Source organism: Scatophagus argus, chromosome 2, assembly GCF_020382885.2.
Source record: "Scatophagus argus isolate fScaArg1 chromosome 2, fScaArg1.pri, whole genome shotgun sequence".
NCBI lineage: Eukaryota > Metazoa > Chordata > Actinopteri > Scatophagidae > Scatophagus > Scatophagus argus.
Genome location: NC_058494.1, coordinates 14,851,577 through 14,868,744, shown reverse-complemented (window position 1 = coordinate 14,868,744; position 17,168 = coordinate 14,851,577). Strand labels below are relative to the sequence as shown.

At 42.6% G+C, this 17,168-nt stretch overlaps 2 protein-coding genes across 8 annotated transcripts in view; one reads left to right on the top strand and one right to left on the bottom strand.

Annotated features, from left to right (window-relative positions):
- adgrl3.1 (adhesion G protein-coupled receptor L3.1) overlaps positions 1-4,644 on the bottom strand; it is a 109,055-nt gene extending 104,411 nt beyond the window's left edge. For 5 of the 7 annotated variants that reach the window (XM_046412694.1, XM_046412721.1, XM_046412737.1 and 2 more), the window contains exon 1: positions 3,778-4,644. The gene's annotated coding sequence lies outside the window, so the exon portion shown is untranslated. The remainder of the gene's footprint in view (positions 1-3,777) is intronic. The other 2 variants (XM_046412727.1, XM_046412749.1) reach the window with 1 other exon arrangement.
- A 775-nt stretch (positions 4,645-5,419) lies between these two features.
- si:dkey-92j12.5 (multiple PDZ domain protein) overlaps positions 5,420-17,168 on the top strand; it is a 36,837-nt gene continuing 25,088 nt past the window's right edge. The window contains exons 1-17 of the mRNA XM_046412679.1: positions 5,420-5,649; positions 6,547-6,624; positions 7,524-7,690; positions 9,486-9,713; positions 10,018-10,086; positions 10,249-10,371; positions 10,976-11,059; positions 11,765-11,872; positions 12,294-12,396; positions 12,586-12,677; positions 13,056-13,269; positions 13,640-13,714; positions 14,357-14,436; positions 14,538-14,684; positions 15,555-15,740; positions 15,900-16,061; positions 16,496-16,705. Coding sequence (XP_046268635.1) covers positions 6,609-6,624; positions 7,524-7,690; positions 9,486-9,713; positions 10,018-10,086; positions 10,249-10,371; positions 10,976-11,059; positions 11,765-11,872; positions 12,294-12,396; positions 12,586-12,677; positions 13,056-13,269; positions 13,640-13,714; positions 14,357-14,436; positions 14,538-14,684; positions 15,555-15,740; positions 15,900-16,061; positions 16,496-16,705 — 2,064 coding nt within the window. The 5' untranslated portion in view covers positions 5,420-5,649; positions 6,547-6,608. The remainder of the gene's footprint in view (positions 5,650-6,546; positions 6,625-7,523; positions 7,691-9,485; positions 9,714-10,017; positions 10,087-10,248; positions 10,372-10,975; positions 11,060-11,764; positions 11,873-12,293; positions 12,397-12,585; positions 12,678-13,055; positions 13,270-13,639; positions 13,715-14,356; positions 14,437-14,537; positions 14,685-15,554; positions 15,741-15,899; positions 16,062-16,495; positions 16,706-17,168) is intronic.

Genomic DNA, 17,168 nt, shown 5'->3' with positions numbered 1-17,168 from the left:
TCAGCTTCACCAGCTTTGCTTTTGCTACTTATCACTGCTTTTCTACAACTGCTGAAGGACAAAACATTATTATTGTTAGTATTGTTATTGCTTTTGTTGTTGTTGTCATGATTAGAATTATTAATATATTATTTATAGAATTAAATGAAGAAATAAAATGGTTTGTCTGACCAGTACCCAAATGTATATAGTTTACTATTAAATATGCCAAAGAAAAGCAGCAAACTTTTATCATTAAGAAGCTACCTGGGACTAAGTAATGATTTTTAATTATTTCTTGAGAATTACTTAATTGATCACTTGACAGATATTACGCTGATCGCCCAGTAGGTTACCATCTCTGGGCCATCTTTCTTTTTCCACCTACGCTTTAGAACAACTGATTCACATCCACTACTTATTTAACATCACAGCGCTGCTTATATTGTTAATAGCATATGATTACAATGAACTGCTAAACAATGCAATAGCCACTCTGCAGGATTAGAACGTGTATCACTTTCAGCCCTGTTAACAGACAGCAGGAGCAGTCAAGCCCACAGTGTTCCTCCAATCGGCCCTAAAATACAGACAGGCTGTGTCGGCTGGCAGCAGAAAACCTTCCAACCGTTCCATATTTAGGCAGAGTAAGACATCTATCTCTCGAGGGCCATTCTAGTTGAGGCCATAAGGGCAATGAGTCAGAGAGGGCCCTGAGATCTGACGGCCAGTCGTCCGCTACTGGTTTCCCCCTTTCCTAAGCATAGATCTAATCAGGTAGCAAAGTAACTGAGCAGTCCTCTCGCATGGTCTGAACCCTGACAGAACTGAATGATATCTGAGGCGAATTTCACACATTAAGAGAGGTGAACTGAGCTGATAGCTCCAGTTGATGGTGGAAAATGTAGAGAGTCGAGGTTATTCTTTGAGAGACGGAAAAGGGTAGGAGGAATGTTGCGTTAACACATGACCGAGTGCTTTAGGTGGATGAGGAAGACGGGCAAGGATCTGGCCTCATTATTTCAATACGGGAAAGAGATGTCGTCTAGCGCAGGAGGGGGCTTTTGAATTAGGTTAAACTCAGCGCACAATGTGGGGTTGAGACGAGGAATGTGAACCATCATCGCATTAGGAAACAGCACGGTGAAATCCAGCAGCTCTGCTTTCACTGCAACTTAATATTATTATTGCAGAATTAAGATTTGTTTTGGTTATCCTCGCAGCTTAAGCCACAAGAGTGACAATTTATTTATGCAGGAAGGTTGAGTGTCTCTGTGCGCACAATAAACACCACGCTCTGTTCATCTACAGGGCTCTCTGACACAAAACTTTACCTTGCTACACATAAATTAATTAAATAGAAGCCTGGATCCAGGAACTTCCAAATCTTTAGGAAACGCTTATTAACATTGTTCTGAGGAAATCAGCCCTTAGGTTTTATGCGCCCACTAAACTGAATTAATTGCACAAGTGTTGAAGTTAGACAGTCTAATAACCCTCGATGATGGAAATAGAGACTTCAGTAACAAGCAGTTGAACTAGTTATAAAACTGATTATATGCCTGCTTGTCTTAATATCCAAGTGTGTATATGTCTCTGTTACTGCCTGTCTGCGATGGATCATATTCTCAGCCAAGGTTTATTTTCATTATCTTGAGGTTTCAGTGTGCACACAATATGTTTAACATATGATTAGATTGCAGACTGCTTCCAGTACAGGGTTAGATAATGTTTTTGGAACCATCTAAATCTAAACCAAATATTGTATTACATTAACACAACTAAACAAAGAAACTCAGCCTTCGGTCAGTCAAGCAGAGCAATCCAAATTAGCCCAACGGTTGTAATTTGCACCTTATTTTCCCTACCGAAGAGCTCTGTCTTTCTTGTGCATCATAACAAGTGAAATGAATCAGTGACCTAATTAAGGGAGGACAGACAGACCTACAGTCAGCAGAATGCTTGATTGCTGCTGTTGCACAGTACGCCGTTTAAGATGCTTCACCAACTTCAGTGCTGTGTGGCAGTCGTTACTTAACGCGGCCCAAGCTGCTCTCTGACACACCTTGCATTCATGGTGTGAGGTCTGACAAACATCCCGTGGCTCTCTGGAGAGGCTATCCGAGCCTGTCAGAAAAGTAAACCCAAAACATCCACTGCAGCTGGTAAGTGGACAGGAAAACACAAATACCACTAAAGCTACATTTTTCTCTGCTGCTGAAACCAGGTAAACAACGTGTCAGGCACCTAGAGCCAACAACTGCAGGATGTGGACACAAATATTAAATAATTTCTTTTCTTTCTTTCTCAAACACTGAAAACAAAGAGCTTGGCATAGAAATACAACGACGGAATTGTAGGATCGTTTAGACGCAAACGGAAACAAATTTACTGGTATTTATCTCATACGCAAAAATAATAATCTCCTTGGAGACAGACCTGTGCTTTAACAGATGCTGTCAAAATGGCAACCAAGCAAATCTATGTCAAATTTCTCCCAACGTAGACATAGAGATAACTGCCTACGCTGACCATTTTCCCACCTGCTCAGTGAATTCCTTGGAGACACTTTTCTTAGCTGCGGCATTGACAGATGAGTCAACATATTGTCAACCACTCCAACCTATGGAACCTAAATCCACCCTTTGTATCACACTGAGATCTACACCGGAGTTTACACACAATATCTACAGCAAATAGCAAATTGGATGTTGAGAGTAATGACTGAAAGGGCCGGTCCACAGCCACCCAAGCAGACACAAACAGCAAATGATTACCGAGGGGAGCTCTGATTGCCAGATATCATCTGTAAGACCACTTATTTGCAGACCACTTGTGATTTATCATAGATTTACATTCACCATTAGTATGGCAGCACAAAGGAATGTTAGGCTATGTGGTTATTTGCTTTTTCAAAGAGGAGTTTTCTGGTTACACTCTCAACAATCATCCAAATCTGAAGCAGGGTAATGCTTCCAGTATAGATTAAAAACAGAAAAACTGTGCAACCTTCAGTAGTTTTCAGAAACAGATCAAGGTCATCTGCCACCCCCGGACGCCTCTTCAGTAAATAATAGCTTTCACTCATGAATCCGCATGATTGACGTATCCTGGGGTGCACTGGCCTGCTGGATGCTCGTTTTCTTATAGAGTAGATGGATTTACTCTGGATTTTAGACTGCGGCTAACAAACCAGCAAAGCCCCCAAATAAGCCAGCTGCATTTCAGTATACTCAAATGACAGCCCCATGAAATGAAAAAGGATAAAAAAAAAAAACTAAGGAGGTGAACACTTGGTCTATCCGTCATCCATCACGCCAAGACATGCGATTTGCGTTTGCGCCCTGCAGTGAGGCAGATACACGCGGCCACAGAATAATAATAATAATTGTGTGTACACCTTGGAAGAGAAGTCGTCATGGGATAATGTGAACGCGTTGATTATTTGCCAGAGATGCAATAGGTATCATTTCTTATTACTTCGCCTCAGCAACATCTCTCATCCGAGCGACGCCCATCCAGCCACAAGTCGCTGGACCATCATCTGTACAAATACGGGAATATTACACTTTACCCTCCTCGTCCATTAGGGTCAGATTCCGCGCAGCTTAAGTACAATAATCGCAGGCCACATTCCCATGGGCATCCGTGAGAACCGAAGTCAGCGCTGCCATATAGCTTCCAGAGCTCGGTAGCAGACACAGGTTGACATACGGCCAATAGGTTTACCGACATTCGCCAGCGATGTGTGCAAAAAAAACTACATCGTGTGTGAAGCAATAAAAAGCGGATCCTTACCGTATCACTGGTCGCAGCGTTGTGTGCGCATATGTACACATCCAGCGCAGACAGGAGTCAGGAATAACCTTTTCTGCGCTCTTTCATACAGTCCCCAGATCGTAGATCTTGGACAGAAATATATCTTCCCAGTCGATAAATAATGTCAGCGTCTCGACTCAGGGTCTGTGGTTAATTCTGTTGCTGCTGCAGAAACGACGTGGGTAAAAACGGCAAAAGAGGGGATGAAGATAAAGCTGAGGGTGTAATAAACCAATGGCTGCGTGCTCAGTATCCCGATCAGCGCTCACACAAGAGGATGTACCGCGTCGGTCCAAATGCACTAAGTCCTGTGAAGTGCTGGAGGAGGACAGAGGCGTCTCTCTCTCTCTCTCTCTCTCTCTGTCCGTCTGTCTGTATTCCTGTCTCTCTCCCTCTTGTTCTCACTCTTTATCTCTCCCGGCTGCCGTTATGTTCTTACTGACTTCTGCTGAAGTCCACAGACGCAGAGCGCTGCGGAGCAGAGGACCGTGGTCAACACACACACACACACACATAGAGAGAGAGAGGGGTCAGAAATGACAAACCAATTTGGAGGCGCGGTGGATGCTCGGTTGGTCGAGCACAGCCCGGCGAGAGGAGCGTTGCGTTGCAGGCGGGCGGGGAGCTGAGGGTGGGAGGTGGGGAGGGGGTGTTGATTCCTGCCTGGGGATGCAGGGACAGAGAGGGAGAGAGAGGGAGAGTTGAAGTGGGGTGTCTGGTGGAAAACGTGGAACTGGATCTGACTCCTAAATCTCTGGACCTAGGGCTCCACCTGCCGTGAGAAAACACACAGGGACTCCCAAACTTTTCCCGGCAAGGACGGTTTACCCCATTAAACTTCAACAGGGCAAGACTGTGACTCAAGAAGCCCCAAACTGAGAGGTGTTTTGTTGTAGATGTTAGACACGATTTGGTGTCTGATTGCACAACTGTACCTTTGGGTAACAGCTGCAATATGCACAGCTGGTACAGTTCCGCTCATTGTCATATTCTCAGGTAAAATAAGGACCACTGAAAGCAAAATCACAATCCTCATTAAAGATATATCGCGACCTCCTGGAAGCCATTAAATGACTCGTTATGGTCCCGTGGTTCGTTATGGACTCCAGCTTGAGACTGAGAAATCTGTGTAGATGAGCAGTCTGCCCGCGGTAGGGGTCTACTGGGCAAACCCAGCATCGAGAAAATGTCATTCATATCAACAAAAGCTGAAAATGTTACTACATTAAGGTCGAATCGTGGAAGCTAAAAAGCCTTTTAACTGGAAAAAAATGTTCTATTTAATCCCAGGCCATACACGTAAATAATAATAAATAAAAAGACATAAATTCAATTTGTGCAATTTCCTTCCATGGCCACCTACTGTTCCATGATATCCATACTTAAGACAGTCTCAGGCTTGTTTTCTCTTTTTTTAGTGGTTTTAGTATTTTTTTTCCCAAGGACGTCGTCTTAAGGACAATTACCTCACTAAATGAGTTGTGGTTTACTTGGCTGTCACCTTATTACTCAACAGCATCATTTGCCGAGTGTCCCACTGAAATGCATTACAGGATTACTTCTTTTTCATTAGGGATGAGCCCTCTCTGTGCCTGAAGATCAGAGGGTGACATGCGCACTGCACGGAGCGCTCACAAGCCGCGGACACAATGCTGGAAAATAAAGCGCACAGCTTGCTTCTTGATATCTTGCCGTCTCCCCTTAAACTGTAATGACTTGTCCCATCAGGAAAGTGTCATTCTGGGTATTCTATTCTGGTAAAATCACCGCGCGGACTGGTGGAGGTGGTGGATGTGCTGTGCTTGGAGCTCAGTGGGAACCTGTTGATAGCCCGCCGGCGCTGCAATGGAGGTGAGATGAGGCTTTCTGCAACAAGCGATAGTGAACCGTCCATGACGTCCGTCTGTTCGTCACAGTAATAGGTCTAATGTGTCCAGGTCATTTTTAAAGAAATTAACAGGCTGTTTTGAAGAGTACATATCAAATTAGTAGCTAATGGGTCTGCGTAATTACTGCAAATCATTCATCTGTAATGATTTTTTTTTTATTCTGAAGCAGTCAGTATGACTTTAATATCAACAGGTATAAGATATAGATTTCATTAGGCTGCCGTGAAGGGCATACAAATACTGCGAGACCTCCGCGTGCCTATCAATGGCCCCTAATTAGATTTCAGATGAGACGTTGTCATTTCCAGCCCATCGTTTTGCAAATCAAATCATGTCACTGGTATCATGCTTTGATGCTATACAGGCTTCCCCTCAAGTCAGAATGGTTGGGAGGCCATGTGTCGCTGTTAATTACCATCACTGCCTGATAAAGCCTTTTGGAGAAGATTTAAATCCTGCTAAAGAGCATTAGTGTACAAGCAAGGCGCTTGCAAACAAGCGTGGCCTCAGAAGAGATGATGTAGAGGTAAAAGGATATGTGCTGCAGAATATATGTAAGATATACATATTGGTGCACTTGGTATTCCTTTGCACATGAGGAGGGGGAGACTAATGAAAGTGTTTCTGCCATAACTGCAATATACATGTATCAGCAGTGGAGGCAACCTCCTCTTGGCAATTGGAATCCACTAATATACTGTCAACATATACAAATATATGTACACACACACACACACACACACACACACACCCACACACACATATATATATATATGTGCGTATGTATATATAGTAAATAATCCATACAAAGTCAGGTTAAAACAGGAAATCTTTTTTGCGTGTGTTATTCATGTTGCAGGTGCCAGACAGAGAAGAATGACATTTAATTGAGACAGAACGTCACAAGGATACAAGTCAGCTATGATGGAGACCATGGGTAAGTGCATTCAGCAACCTGCAGATGTAGAACACCCTTTTAAAGACAAACATGTTCCAGTAACCTCAGCAAGACTCCTCAGCACCGCCATCGTCAGAGGCTTACAATTAAGGTGTCAGGCACGGCTGCTGCAGCCAGACAGGCGGGAATAGTTACAAGTGCAGGTGGCGCAGGACTCACAGTCTGGTCGGTAGTCAAAACTTTGTGGTGAAGACTTTAAAGGGTTTTAACCTTCTGCCACATACAATTACTGCAATTGTGGCTTATGCTTATTAGCTGCTGCTCACAGTAAATGGAGAAGGGCAATACGACCTGACGCAACATTTCAGTAGTTTTCTTTGCATTTTAGTGCTGCAGAAGGCACATCCTTTTTTTTAGTACAACTTTAATGTTTCTTCTTGGTAAAGTTTTCTTGTAGTCCTTTTGCAAAAGAACAGCTTGCTTATGCATTGGCTACAAGTGAACCCATACTTTTGCAGTCTGAAACTTAATAACTGCCAGTCAATGTGGCAGCATCTGAAAAACTTTGAAACTGGAAGAACTCACACGCTAGCAGACAGTTCAGAGATTTTCTTTTCAGATAAACACACTTCCTGTCCACTCAAATCTCCAAAACAGAATATGTTTTTAATTCTTGAAACACTGTGGATCAGTGCTGTCATTTTGGATTTCAAAGACAGATGCTGTATTTTGACATTTTGATAGGCATGAGAAAAGCCTTTAGTTTTTGTCCCATAGGTCCCTATGAAGTATTGACATTTCATAGCTTATTGTCAAAGGCCTGGGCTTGTGTCAGGGTCACACGGCAGCTGTTACAACATGTGGAAACTCACACAAGGTCAAAAACGGAAAGAAATCCTCGGTCTGAATGACACAAATGATATAAAATTTCTCTGCAGATACTCAGTGTGCCTTGGAGGCTGTGGAGAGACTGCAAGCCAAACTGAAGGAGAGAGGAGAGACCCCCACACATGAGAAACTTTCCCTGTTAAAGATTGTCCTGCAGAGCCCCCTGTTCCATCATATACTCAGCTTACAGCAAGCACAGCGAAAGCCCCCAGCAAAGGTACAGCATGAGTATGAGTGTGTGGGCGTTTGGTGTATATTGAATGGTGGGGAAGGAGCCGGAATTCTTTCCAAAATACTGAATGCAGGAACCAAACTGGATGAGTAATCAGCTTACCTAAGCTTACCACTAAAGCCCTGAGAAAGAGAGGGGGGGAGGTGTTGGGGGGTTTCGTGGGTGGCTTCATATCATGTCAAGGAGTTTGCAGGAGTCATCTATAAAATTGTGAAAAGTTTTGAGCTGGTGTGTGTGTTGGTGGCTGATGTTTGTCACTGAGCAATGTTTATTTGCTCATACACTACATAGACAATAGTACTGGGACACCATAACACCAACAGGGACTTTAATGACATCATATTCAAAGTACATGGACATTAATATGGAGTGGGTCCCTCCTTTGCAGCTATAACAGTTTCCACTCTTCTGGGAAGGCTTTTCACAAGATTTTGAAGTGTAATCACGCAGTAGAGCACTTATGAGGTCAGGCATTGACTTTGGATGAAAAGGCCTGGCTTGCAATCTCTGTCCCAGTTCATCCCAAAGGTGTTGGATGGGGTTGAGGTCAGGGCTCTGTGTGGGACAGTCAAGTTCTGCCACATCAAACTCATCCAGCCATGTCTTTATCGACTTGCTTTGTGCATTGAGGCACAGTTATGCTGGAACAGAAAAGGGCCTTCATCAAACTGTTGCTACAAAGTTGGAAGCACAGCATTGTCCAAAATGTCTTGGTATGCTGAAACATTAAGATTTCCCTTCTCTGAAAGTAAGGGACCGAACCCAAGCCCTGAAAAACAGACCCAAAGATGTGTGTCTGAGTTCTTTCGTCTGTATAATGTATCTGTTTCATCCACACACATATAATAGACAGTACTGACACCATCAAGGTATTTAACTTATTTGTTGGCCGTAATTGTCTGTTGTGGTGCTCAATAATGGGATAAGGCTATAAGCGCCACAGATCTACACACACAAGCATTATTACATTATCTTTGGTGTGAGCCTGTAGGCATTTAGCAGCTCTGCATTCCAGGAAACGTGGCACTGGATTATGTCAAAGGCTTCTGGATTTTTATTGGGACAGGCACTGGCGCAGTTTTTATTTGTGCAAGTTCTTCTATCTAATAAAATTCCCCAGTTTTTATATATAGCATGGGGCATGTAATGAGTGCAAAATTGCGCATTAATATTTTGCTAGTGTTCTAGTGTCATTTATTCTACTACTGCTACTTCAACAGGTGTTAAAGTTGCTAGAATGAAATGGCATACATATCAGAAATAAGCATCTTCTGAGACTCCCTTTCAAACTTTGAAATCAAAACCTAAAAGACAGAAGGGAGCCGTTTTGTGGTTGTGTGGTACTGAACAGAGGCGTTTATCTCAGATCCTTGTGTTCCTGTTCTGCTGTCTTTTCTCTCCCTGCTCCGTCTTAAAGCTATCTTTCTGTATTTTTATTTATTTATTTTTTTTGGCTAACACAAATTTACCCTCCCTCCTCAATCCTCCCCCACCCTCTACCCCCCACCACATCTTTCTTCATTGTCTCACAATGCCCTCATTTCTCAATTTCTTTATCCTTTCTATTTCTCTCCAACACTCCAACCTCATCCCATTCCTCTCTGTCTCCATATCTCTTTTCTTCAATTAATGCCTCCACCTCTCTATCATTGCCTTTCCCCATCCCTGTGTCTCCCTCATCCATTCCCCATGCAATCTTTCTTTGTACTTTCCCTTGCATCCCTCAATCACCCATCTATTCTCTCCTTCGCACCTCTCTCTGTCCTTGCTGCTCCTGAAGTCCTACCAGGGGAAGGGCATTTCCAAATCTGTGTCCATGAACTGCGGCCCCTGCCAGGGCATGGCACTGGGCCTGAGCCACAGTGACTCCTACACATGGGCCATGGAGAACCGAAGGCCCAGCACTGCTAGATCCATCCATAGGGACGGCAGCATCTCCTCTCTGGGTTCACAGGATCTGTCCTTCTCAAACGTCTACCCAGACAACTGCATTCACACTGAATCACAAGTACGTAAAATATTCATTGTAAATGAGGGATAATTTAGAAACAATTTAGTAATAGGAAGCAATTTTTTCTTACAGCGCTCCACCTATGAACCAACCAAACATTTTTTTTAAATTGTAAAATGTAAGATATCACCATTCCAAATGTCACACTTTACATCAGAGAATATTGCATTACATTATAAAACTCAAGCACAGTTGGATATTACATCATCTGAGTGTTTTAGCTGATGGTAAGAGACTACACGGCTGTCTCATGCGTCATTTCAGGTTTGCTTTTGTTTTACACATGACATTTATTTTTTAGTACTGCACTCCCCCTCGAATCTCCCGCACTATGTCGATGGGGAGAAACCTGTCTGCTATTGCTCATGAGGTACAGTAAGCTTACAAGTGAAGTGTTATTGTAGCTGTGACTGGTAATTGTGCCTGTAGATTTAGATAAACAACCTGTTCCCTCTTTTCTATCCTCTTTATTTACATCAGATTTTTTTCTCCCCCCTCCTCTCTCCCTCTCTTTGAAACCCCACCATGTCAGAGACGTCATGTGGAGATGATAGAGCTGACCAATGATGGGAAAGGGCTTGGTTTTGGCATCATAGGAGGTCGGAGCACAGGAGTCATGGTCAAGACCATCCTTCCTGGTGGAGCAGCCGGACAGGTAAATATGCCTGCTAATCAATCACACAGTTAACCTTTAAATAGCTAGTTAAAGTAATAGCTTTTTGGGGAATATGCTTTGTTTTTTACTTTTATACTTTCTTGCTGAGAGAAGATGAACAGAACATTGATACCACTATTGTGTCTGTCCATTAATTATTTATCTACAACCAGAACTTGGTGAAAATAAAGCTCAGATGACACTGTCTGACAGTAAAAAATTCCCCTGTATGTTTTAACACTGAGTTTTGAGATGGACTAATTCTTGGCCAAGTGCAGTTTCTGGAGTCTTTACTGGTCACCTGCCAACCTTATAGTGACAAGAAGACTACAGGAGGCTAATCTAAGATAAGCTATTCTCCTCTTGGCTGTGGTCTCATATTTAGCACACAGACCTGAAAGTGATATCATTCTTCTGATCTAACTCTCAACAAGGAAACAAATAAGAGAATATGCCAAAATCTCATTCTAAGCCTTCCTTGAATGAATGAAGTCTTACAGCAAACAACAGACTGAGACATTGTGTTTAAGTGAAGTATGTTTAGTCGAACAGTTTTGTTTTGTTCTTTGTTGTTGTATGTTTTTTGTTGTGGGGCTTCCTACAGGATAAGCGCCTGCGTAGCGGAGATCAAATCCTGCGTATTGGAGATACAGATCTGGCTGGCATGAACAGCGAGCAGGTGGCGCAGGTGAGGTGTCGTATTTAAAAAATGCTACAAGAATGCTTTCTGTATGCTAATTTGTGTTTAATCAATAGCTGAATTTTGCTTTTTCTAACCCAGTCTCTGTGTTAGCAGTTCGCTCATAGTTAGTTTGAGCTCAAGGAAGCATGTGTGCTCTGCCCTTTGATGGAGATGTGTGTGTGGGGAGGGGGGTTAAAGTCATCATTTAAGTATTTCAAATTTGAAACATTTTGCTTGAAAACACTTTATAAAGGATAAATCTCACCTTTGTGTCAGAAACGCTGTTTGTGAGTATGGAAAGAGCCCGTTTGCGGCCCTTTGTGACCTTTAGGGAAAAAACACCAGTACCAGTGTGTGTTTGACAATAATGAGCCGAACATGCCGCACTACATAACTTTCTTCGACAAACAACTCAAAAATGGCTTTTATCAAAAGTGTTTTCAAACACTTTTTTTTTTTTTTACAAGGAAAAAATATTTTGAAGGATGACAACAGACTGGTTGTTTTGGCATATGTACATCTGGTTATTCGCTCCACCTCCTTCAAACAGTGGTGCAATGCCACTCCCCTTCCCCACACAGAATAATGTGTGAATAAAACACACAATATAATAAGACAATAGAGCAGCTGTCTCTTTTTTTTTATGTTTTTTTTTTAACCATCACACATCTCATCACTTTTCATCCATTCACAATTGACCACCTGGTCCAGGTACTGCGAAATGCTGGTAGCAAGGTGAAACTGCTCATCGCCAGGGATGTTACAAAGGGCAACCACCTTTCCTCTCCCGTCCTCAGCCAGGACAGCTTGGACGGCCAGGTGTGTGTGTGTGTGTCTCTCTGTGTTAGGATGCATATTCCTGTAGTTGTGGGGACAAAAATCTGTTCACACAGTCACATTATGAGGAGCCGCCTCACTTATGGGCACAAAATACAAGTCCCCACAAAGTAAATCATTAAATATTAGGATGAAGGCTTGCTTTAAGGTTAGGTTGAGGTTAGGGTTAAGTTATGGTAAAGTAAGGCAAGTAAGGTTTGGTATTATGGTTAGGTGGTGGCTAAGCCTCCAGGAAATCACTCAAGTCTATGTAATGTCCCCAGAAGTGATGGAAACACAGATGTGTGTGTGTCTATGTCTTTTTTTGTGCAAGATAATTGGATAATCAGCGACATCAAATGTGTAATACAGCTTTCACCAAACTTATAAGATGTGTATTGGATTTCTCTCTTTTGCTTCACAGCTCAATGACTTGAACGATGACTACGAATTCAGTGTGCAGTTCACTAAAAACAGTCGGGGCCTGGGATTCACCATTTCTAGCTACATAGGTGATCTAAACTCAGGTAATGAAACACTTTGTGAAAAATAATGAACTGATTATTATCCAAACTAAGCTGATGGAAGCAAACTACAGAAATAGCAAAATTATGAATAATACTTCCCTTAATTTAATGCATTATTGATGATGTGTGAGTTTAAAGCTACAATTGCGCAGTCACAGTTTTCTTTTTGGGTTGTTTTGCTTTCCTCAGTCTACAGTGCTGGTGTCACAGTGAAGAGCATAGCGAAAGGCAGCACTGTCGATCAAGATGGACGCATCCACATTGGAGACATCATTCTCTCTGTGAGTACCACTGAAAACACAATAGATGGCTTTTTTTTAGTGCACTCCCTGATGACAGATACTTTGTCGTCTCTGGTATATCCTCTGCTGAATCTTAACAATTACAACATCTCGAGATCCGTACTTATCCATTAGGGTCTTTTTTAGCTGATGAAGGAGAATTCTCATCTCAACTCTAATCCATCTTTTCATCATTTCTTGTTTTTACTTATGCTTTCCATCTATTTGTTTTTTATTTTTGATACTATTGATTTTTTTTATTTACCTGTGCAAGTCAATATCATCCAATCAATCCACAAAAAAAAAATATTTCTGTCTCCATCACCTGTGCTTATTTTTCCTACTCCTTACTTTTACATCTCTTGTTCTCTCCCTCAGGTGGATGGGGTGAGTTTGCAGGGCTGCAGTGAGCAGCGTGCCATGGAGGTGCTGAGGAGGACAGGTCCCCTGGTTAGACTAAGGCTGCTGAGGAAGGCTGTCTGTCTGAGTCACATCTTGCCCCCAGTTCCTCCCCTGCAGCCCCTCCGGCACTCCCACAGCTTCCACGAGGGCAATCCCTACAAAGTGGGCCTCAACAAGATTCAAGAAACAGGTGCCTTGTGCCAAGACAGTCGAACATATTGGCTTAGTGGTATGATAAGAGAATTGCTATTGAAGTAACTGAGCAAACGGAGAACATGTGATTTGACTGTATGCGCTATAATAATAATAATTCTGCAAGGAATCATCCACAGGTCTTACCCACTCTGGTAAATTATGGCCAAATTAACTTTCTGCTCTCTGTCCAAAATGAACTAAAGCCACTTTTATGTTTTGGAGCTTCTCTGGGCTGATGCTGAGCTTAACTACCTGTGTGCTGTCATGCCTCAAATGCTTGCAGGGGAATTTGTGCACATTATCTTTTTTTTTCAGTGTAGTGTGTTTGCTGCATGTGTGCTTAAAAATGTATCCCCGTCTCCCAGGAATCTGCTCGCTGCGTGAAATCTCCCGGCAAGCAGCATACGCCAACAGACGACCCCGACATGATTCCAGAAACGGTAAGCTCCCCTTCCCATAGTGCACTGCAATCTGGAACTGGATCATGGGTCTTAGTCTGATATGCTGATTGGGCTCAAGAACAGCAATGTGGCAGCAAAGTATGCTCTTTGATGGGAGTCTATTTATAGTGTTGTGCAGTCATGTGTTTATCCAACTCATTCAGCTCATTCCAGATGATTTGTCTCTCACCCCGCCTGCATATATGGCTTTATTTAGACAAGGATTTTTGGGCTTGATTAGAGTGCAGCCAAATAAGCCCTGATTGCTGTGAGGCTTTAAGAGATGAACGAGAAAAACATTAGTTTGCCAAGAAATCATCAGATGGTGGGTGTGAATATGCATACATGTTTGCCTGTAGTGTGGGGGCGTGTGTGTGTGTGTGTGTGTCTGTGTGTGTTCCTGTCTCAGTGGCTGTGGCTGACATCCTGCTCTGCCACAAGGAGAATTATGTTGTCCCCTCTCTATAAAACAGCCGAAGTGATGTTTTCATATAGGATCCCAGTCTTTATTGATTGGATCATTTAGGGGTAGGAACAATTTGAAGGGATGTGTTTGTTTATGTGTGTCTCCTGTGTGCATATATTTGTGTGTGTGTGTGTGACATAAAGGTGATAGTGTTTGTATGTGCGCATATTTTATAGGTGTGAAACTGACACCAGCTGAGGAGGAAGACCTTAGGAGGAGGTGGCAGCATGCAGTTGGACGGCGATACGAAGTTATTGTATGTTATGTTGTTTAGTTCACCCTGTACAACACTGCATGCATCTAAAAAAGAAAAAACTCACTGCTTTCTTTTTTCTTCACTTCACATCACTCTTTTAGGTGTGTCATCTGGAGCGTTTCGGTGAGACAAGTGGTCTTGGCATCAGTCTGGAGGCTCGGGCAGGACACCACTACCTGTGCTCCATATTGCCGGAGGGGCCCGTCGGCCAATGTGGCAAGATCTTCATCGGAGACCAGATATTGGAGGTAACCAACTGATGCTGATCTTCTGAATCTCACTCTTTGATAAAGCAATGAGATCATATGAACTGGAATAAGATCTATGTGAGACTGATTATTTTGCCTCATCTGTGGATGACTAATATAAAAAGGCTGGGTTGTGTTTAGTTCACAGTAGTTTCTTGCTGTACTAATCTTTATTTGAACCTTAAACCATACAATATAGTTTCCTACTTTTCAGTAAACACCGCACAATTTCAAGTACAGTATACACCACTTTCCCTTAGGGCAGGATGAAAAAAACAGACATAAGAAGGTAGGTGTAAGTATGTGTGCCTTGTACTTGTACTGTAGGGGGAGAGCTTGCCCTCCTCCCCCTCCACTGGGCAAGTTCACTCACCCACACGTATCACTCATCATGATGAGCTGTCTGGTGGACTCTTGGACAATGTACAGTAGCTTTGCTGGAAATATGGAGAACACAAAACACTGGCTTGTGTCCTTCACGTCTTCGAGTGCACAGCCGGCATCTGTGTCACAGCTCGGCCCTTTGATCTCCTCTACACGACATCTGCGTGGCAAAGCACTGTTTTTAAATGAGCATCACGCGGTTGCCGCTTTCAGCTTTACTTGTTCTTTCTGTAGCTCGATGTACTCTAGCTACTAATTGCTTCACCATACCCAAAACTGAAATATCACTAAAAATATCACATTTTAAGCATGTCTGAATCACTCTGTTATGGAACACAATAATAGACACAGAGTTACAAACAGACACAAATGTACAGTAATGTCAGGTACAGGGTATGGGTAGGCTGAATCATGACTCAGGTAGTCACCGACTACAGGAACATCTATTTTAGATAATGCTGTGTATATTTTGTATCTTCCTGGCAGGTGAATGGGATCCCTCTCATTGGACAGACACATAAGGAGGTGGTCAATATTCTGAAGGAGCTACCTATGCATGTTTGCCTGGTGTGCTCTCGCATTGTACCCCCTGTAATTCCGGACAGTGATGAGGAAGATGACGATGATGTCCGTCTAACTCTGAAAGAGCTGCTGGCTGAGTTCAATGACAAGGTGAAGACACACACTCATGAAAGGATAAAGGATAAACCACATTAGAATTGTTGCACATCCTCTGCCTTTGAAACCACACACAAAATGCCACCAACATGCTGTTCTCTTGTAAATCAATCTCCTTTCCCGTGTCCTCTGCCTCTGGTCTACTTGTCCCAGTTGGACCAGGGATGTGTCATTCCCTGTCCTACAGCTGAGGACATCACCAAGCGTGGAGTGCCCCCCATGTCACCTCCTCTGGCCATGTGGGAGAGAGAGGCTCAGGTGGTCGAGCTGGAGAAAGGCGAGTCTGGACTGGGCTTCAGTATCCTGGACTACCAGGTCAGAGACACGGCCCTGAGCCTTTCCACAAATAGAACAGACTTGAATAGACTGCAGTCTAAAAATATCAGTGTCAGGTTGGACAGGATGAGCACTAACAAATACTTAGAAAATAGAGAAGCATGTAGACTTCTTGTATTCTTTGCTTTTGTGCACTAACTGTGCAAAGTGCTCTGTCAGTTGATGTTTTACAATTCAGATTTAAAAACACACAATATTTAACAAAAATCATTGTTAAGAGATAGTAACTGTGAGACCACCCAAACCATTTGCTTTTCTAGAGTTAATAACAAGTTTGCACCAAACACTGGTCCTATTTATTCTGTTTACCTACATTAATTTCTCATTTTAATTCACAATATATATAGATATCTCAAATTTTTTCATGTACGTCTTTAGCAAACTATCTTCTCCATCCTTATGTCCAACTCTAGGATCCAGAAGACGCTACTAAAACAGTTCTAGTAATCCGGTCCTTGGTGCCTGGTGGTGTAGCAGATCGAGATGGTCGCTTGCTACCTGGTGACCGGCTCATGTTTGTTAATGAAACTGACTTGGAAGGCTCCAGCCTGGATTATGCTGTGCTCGTCCTGAAGTCCACTGGCTATGGCCCTGTCCGCATTGGAGTTGCCAAACCACTGCCGGTATGTAAAATATGTAAATGTGAGTACGTCATTTTATCTGATAAGGAGTAAATTTTCATGTAGGACACTTGAGTGAATTGAGTTCAATTTCTGTAACATGAAATCCTCAAAAATTGCCGATGTGGCTATAGTCCCTATCTTTATTATATATGTTATTTTGTGTTGTGCTATATAATAAAATCTGTTCATGTATATTGTCGTGGGCTATAGCATATGCACCCAATAATTCATGAGTGATTTTTCTTTTCTGCTATTTTATATTAATAAACTTATATAAAAAAGCCATTTATTTCCATAGATATGCGAGACAATTACTTAAATGCATGGTTTTCTTGGGAGTACAGTATTTCTTCACTCTATTGTTGTGGACTGTGGCTTAGTAACAAGGAACAGAGAATCCAGTTACAGGCTGTCTGAATATTTAATGGAGCTGAGAGATGAACACAATGCTCGACCACACTAC